The 6,311-nt window shown below is 40.0% G+C and overlaps 1 protein-coding gene across 1 annotated transcript in view; it reads right to left on the reverse strand.

Annotated features, from left to right (window-relative positions):
* Positions 1–662, reverse strand: part of LOC111143929 (olfactory receptor 10H4-like) — a 4,060-nt gene extending 3,398 nt beyond the window's left edge. The window contains exon 1 of the mRNA XM_022497962.1: positions 3–662. Within this exon, the coding sequence (XP_022353670.1) occupies positions 3–653 (651 nt within the window). The 5' untranslated portion in view covers positions 654–662. The remainder of the gene's footprint in view (positions 1–2) is intronic.
* Positions 663–6,311: the final 5,649 nt, after the last annotated feature.

Below are 6,311 nucleotides of genomic sequence, written 5' to 3' on the forward strand. Positions count from 1 at the left end.
GCCACAATGAAGACATAGGAGAGGATGATGAGGAATAAACATCCCATTAGAACTGTGACACACACCAGGATCACACCCAAGGTGACAGAAGATGTCTCCTTCCCACAGGCCAGCTTTAGGAGGGAAAGCACATGGCAGCCAAAGTGATGGATCACATTAGACCCACAGAAGGTGAGACGAAAAACTATCAGGGTTACCATCATCCCTATGACTGAGCCACCAGCCCAGGACCAGGAAACTAGCCGGGCACAGGTGTGGGTGCTCATGAGCACGTTATACCACAGGGGGTGGCTGATGGCCACGTAACGGTCATAGCCCATGACTGTGAGCAGGAAGGAGTGGGTGAATCCGAATGTAAAGGAGAAGAACATCTGGCTGGCACAGGCCACAAAGGCAATGGTGTGGCGGGTTGAGAGCATGTCTACCAGCATGCGAGGGGTGAGGGTAACAGTTAACAGAATCTCAGAGGTAGACAAGGTGCACAAGAAAAGGTACATGGGTGTGTGCAGGCTGTGCTCATTCCAGACAGTGGCCATGATGATCAGGTTCCCCATCAGGGTGAACAGGTACATCAGCAGGTACAGCAGGAAGAAGGCAGGCAGGAGATGTGGTGGGAAGGTGGAGAAGCCTAGGAGGATGAATTCAGAAACCATGCTATAGTTCTGACCCGCCTCAGATGCTGCATCTGCTGAGACCAGAAAGGATATGAAGGCTCATGGTTTATCCTATGAAGGACAAGCATGGTTCAGCATCAGAAAACCTATCATGTGGCCGTTCACATGAATAAACTAAAAAAAAAATCATAATTATTTCAATCTAGGCAGCAATCCTGGACTACTAAAGTTCAATTCCTATTTGTGACTTTAAAAATTGATTTTTTTAAAAATTTTATTTTATTTTTTCAGTGTTCCAAGATTCATTGTTTATGCACCACACCCAGTAGTCCATGCAACACGTACCCTCCTTATTACCCACCACCAGGCTCACCCATCTCCTCCTTCCCTCCCCTCCAAAACCCTCAGTTTGTTTCTCAGAGTCCATAGTCTCTCATGCTTCTTCTCCCCCTCTTATATACCCCGATTCACTTTTCCTTTCCTTCTCCTAATGTCCTCCATGTTATTCCTTATGCTCCACAAGTAAGTGAAACCATATGATAATTGACTTTCTCTGCTTGACTTATTTCACTCAGCATAATCTCCTCCAGTCCCATCCATATTGATGCAAAAGTTGGATAATCATCCTTTCTGATGGCTGCATGATATTCCATTGTATATATAGATCATATCTTCTTTATCCACTCGTCTATTCAAGGGCATCTTGGCTCTTTCCACATTTTGGCTATTGTGGACATTGCTGCTATGAACATTGGGGTACATATGGCCCTTCTTATTACTGGGTATTTACCCCAAAGATACAGATGTAATTTTAGCTATTCTGACTGATGTATGGTGGTATCTCATGGTAGTTTTGATTTGTATTTCCTTGATGGTAAGAGGTGTGGAACATTTTTTCATGTGTCTGTTGGCCATTTGGATGTCTTCTTTGGAGAATTATCTGTTCATGTCTTCTGCCCATTTCTTGACTGGATTATTTGTTTTCTGAGTGTTGAGTATGAGAAGTTCCTTAAGAGATCTTGGATACAGCCTTTTATGTATACTGTCATTTGCAAATATCTTCTCCCATTCCATGGGTTGTTTCTTAGTTTTGTTGACTGTTTCCTTTGTTGTGCAGAAGCTTTGTATCTTGATGAAGTCCCAAAAGTTCATTTTTACTTTTCTTTCTCTTTCCTTTAGAGACATGTCTTGAAAGAAGTCACAGTGACCAATGTTGAAGAGGTTACTGCCTATGTTCTATTCTAGGATTTTGATGGATTCTTGTGTCCCATTTAAATCTTTCATCCATTTTGAGTTTATCTTGGGTATGGTATAAGAGCAAGGTCCAGTTTCATCTTTCTGCATGTGACTGTCTAATTTTCCCAGCACCATTTATTGAAGAGAGTGCCTTTTTTCCATTGTATATTCTCTTTTTTCCATTTTTCTCCCATTGTATGTTCTTGCCTGATTTGTTACAGATTAGTTGACCATAGAGTTGAGGGTCCATTTCTGGGTTATTTATTCTGTTCCATTATTCTATGTGTCTGTTTTTGTGCTAGTACTATGCTGTCTTGATGATCACAGCTTTGCAATATACCTTGAAGTCAGGCATTGTGGTGTCCCCAGCTTTGGTTTTCTTTTTCAACATTCCCCTGGTAACTCAGGGTCTTTTCTGTTTCCATACAAATTTTAGAATTATTTGTTCCAGCTCTGTGAAAAATGTTGATGGTATTTCCCCCAATTCACTTTTCCTTTCCTTCTCCTAATGTTCTTCATGCTATTCCTTATGTTCCACAGGTAAGTGAAACTGTACATCCGACAATAGCCAAACTGCGGGAAGAGCTGAGATGCCCTTAAACAGACGAATGGATAAAGAAGATGTGGTCCTCAAACTCAACACACACAAAACAGATAATCATTTCAAAAAATGGGCAGAAGTCATGAACAGACACTTCTCCAATGAAGACATACAAATGGCTAAAAGACACATGAAAAAATGTACATCATCACTAGCCATCAGGGAGATTCAAATCAAAGCCACATTGAGATTCCACCTTACACCAGTTAGAATGCCCCAAATTAACAAGACAGTAAACAACAAGTGTTGGAAAGGATGTGAAGAAAGGGGATCCCTCTTACACTTTTGGTGGGGATGCAAGCTGGTGCAGCCATTTTGGAAAACAGTGTGGAGATTCCTTAAGAAATTAAAAATAGAGATTCCCTATGACCCTGCAATTGCACTACTGGGTATTTACCCCAAAGATACAGAGGTAGTGAAAAGAAGGGCCATCTGTATCCCAATGTACATAGCAGCAATGGCCACAATCGCCAAACTGTGGAAGGAACCAAGATGCCCTTCGACGGGTGAATGGATAAGGAAGATGTGGTCCATATATACTATGGAGTATTGCTCCTCCGTCAGAAAGGATGAATACCCAACTTTTGTATCAACATGGACAGAACTGGAAGGGATTATGCTGAGTGAAACAAGTCAAGCAGAGAGTCAATTATCATATGGTTTCACTTATTCGTGGAGCATACGGAATAACACAGAGGACATGGGGAGATGGAGAGGAGAAGGGAGTTGGGGGAAATTGGAGGGGGAGATGAATCATGAGAAACTGTGGACTCTGAAAAACAATCTGAGGGTTTTGGAGGGGTGGGGAGTGGGAGGTTGGGTGAGCCTGGTGGTGGGTATTATGGAGGGCACGTATTACATGGAGCCCTTGGTGTGGTGCATAAATAATGAATCTGGAACACTGAAAAGAAATTAAAAAAATAAATAAAAATTTTAAAAAATAAACAAAAAGAAGATGTGGTCCATATATACAATGGAATATTATTCAGTCATCAGAAAGGATGAATACCCAACTTTTGCATCAACATGGATGGGACTGGAGGAGATTATGCTGAATGAAATAAGTCAAGCAGAGAGAGTCAATTATCATATGGTTTCAGTTATTTGTGGAGCATAACAAATAGCATGGAGGACAAGGGGAGTTAGAGAGGAGAAGGGAGTTGAGGGAAATTGGAAGGGGAGGTGAACCATGAGAGACTATGGACTCTGAAAAACAATCTGAGGGTTTTGAAGGGGCGGGGGGTGGGAGGTTGGGGGGACCAGGTGGTGGGTATTAGGGCACAGATTGCATGGAGCACTGGGTGTGGTGCAAAAACAATGAATACTGTTACACTGAAAAGAAATAAAAAAAAAAGAAATAAGTCAAGCAGATATAAGCACACATCTCAAAAATTTTTTTCAACCCTCAAACATCTTAGCAATATTTATTGAATATTATTCTGTACTAGGCTATGAGGTACAAAGAGGAATTCAAAGGTGCTCCACTGCAATGAATACAAATTAATAATAGTTAATAAAAATGTGATATGTGCCTTAATACCAACAGTGAGTATACAATGTACACATAGTAGGTAGAAAGAAGCAGCCCAGAAAAGTCAGGGAAACCTGGGACAAGTGGTCATTCTTAGATGAGGACCTAGGTGTATATCAGATAGAAAGTGATGGGAAGAAGAGGAGTGCCAGTAACTGAAGACAATGCAGGCAGGGTACATGGGGGAAGCTAGGCAATGTGAAGTGATTGTATTCTGTGAATATTATGGTTAATATTAATAGTGCTCAGGCTAGGGAGTGGGACTACAAGTCCTGGCGTTCCTACTGGTTCTCCTACTTACAGCTCCAGAGCTACAAATAAAATGTTTAGTTTCATTTTCTTTATCTCAAAAGGAAGGTTTTATGTACTTCGTGGGGTTGTTGGGAAGATCCAATGAGTTAAATCACATAAGGATTTTAATAGGTGCCTAACAAATTTTAAGTATTCACTAAGGGTTAAATATTACTATAAGGTGGTCATAGAGACAGACAGTGAGAAGACCTTCTAAGAATCTTAAAGATTCTTAAAAAGCTTCTTCTCAACATGAAATCAACTAAAACTTTCTTAGTTAACTAAGAATAAACACTGCAAAATTAACAAATAGTACATGAAGTGGGAAGCTAGGAGTGCCTTGTTTTAGGATCAGGAACAAGCCAAGTTACTCACTGTCTCTGCTGCTCATTAGCAGGGAAGAGAAAGCCAGGAGAGGTGCTTCAGGAAAGATATCAAAAGAAGGAATATCAGGATCAGAAGGGAAGAGATGTGATCATCTACCTAGAAACGTAAAAGAATGAAGGTGGGACATATTTGAGCAAAGACAGAAAGAACACAAGTTGCAGAAGACTAGATCAACTTCCCAAACTCACAGTATCCCCCATAGAATTACACTTGTAATAGTCAACGTTTAAGATAGAATTTAAGGGAAACATAAAATAACATTACCGATAGTGAGAAAAACTGTAATGAGAGAGTGCTCATACATTTTGGTCTCATGATTTCTTTACACTAGAAACCTATTGAGTCCCCTAAAGAGTTTTTGTTCAAGGGAGTTATAACTCTCCATTCATACCATATTAGTAATGAAAATTGAGATTCTTTGAGACTATTAAATGAATAAATAATGAATTCTGGAACACTAAAAAGAAATTAAAAAAAAATAAAAATTTAAAAAAATTAAAAAAAAAAAAAAGATGTGGTCCATATATACAATAAAATATTATTCAGTCATCAGAAAGGATGAATACCCAACTTTTGCATCAACATGGATGGGACTGGAGCAGATTATGCTGAATGAAATAAGTCAAGCAGATATAAGCACACATTATTAACACATTAAAAAGAACAATAATCAACCATTGATTCAACCTAAAGGAACAATCAACTCATGCTAATATAAGAAATACTTTAGGAAAGTAGCTGGATTTTTAAAAACTCGTTTAGTGAGAAGTGTGGCTTTGTTCTGCATTTTAGCAAATTTGTCCAATGTTGGCTGGATGGAAGACAAGATGATGCTCATATCTGTTTCTGCATTCAGCCTGTGGCACTATGGGTTTTTAATTGAAACATATGACAAAAATACATCCTCTCCTTTATTGGGAAATTGAGGACCTGATGACCTCCCAAAAGGGTCTCCAGAGCCCCAGGGATCCTCATATCACACTTTGAAAACCTTTGATGTAAAATATCTAGGAATTAACCAAGCATATGCAGTATCTCCAAGGACAGAATTTTTAAAACTTTTATTTTATTTTTCCAGTGTTCCAAGATTCATTGTTTAAGCACCACACCCAGTGCTCCATGCAATACATGCCCTTCTTAATACCCACCACCAGGCTCACCCAACTCCCCACCCTCTCCCCTCCAAAACCCTCAGTTTGTTTCTCAGAGTCCACAGACTGTCATGGCTCATCTCCCCCTCCAATTTCCCCCAACTCACTTCTTCTCTCCTTCCAATGTCCTCTGTGTTATTCCTTATGCTCCACAAGTGAAACCATATGATAATTGACTCTCTCTGCTTGATTTGTTTCACTCACATAGTGTCCTCCAGTCCCGTCCATGTTGATACAAAAGTTGGGTATTCATCCTCTCTGATGGAGGAGCAATAACTCCATCGTATATACAGACCACATCATCTGTATCCATTTGTCTGTTGAAGGGAATCTTGGTTCTTTTCACGTTTGGCGATTGTGGCCATTACTGCTATGAACATTGGGATACAGATGGCCCTTCTTTTCACTACCTCTGTATCTTTGGGGTAAATACCCAGTAGTGCAATTGCAGGGTCATAGGGAAGCTCTATTTTTAATTTCTTAAGGAATCTCCACACTGT

This window comes from Enhydra lutris, unplaced genomic scaffold (assembly GCF_002288905.1).
Source record: "Enhydra lutris kenyoni isolate GAN:26980312 unplaced genomic scaffold, ASM228890v2 scaffoldscaffold10, whole genome shotgun sequence".
NCBI classification, from domain to species: domain Eukaryota; kingdom Metazoa; phylum Chordata; class Mammalia; order Carnivora; family Mustelidae; genus Enhydra; species Enhydra lutris.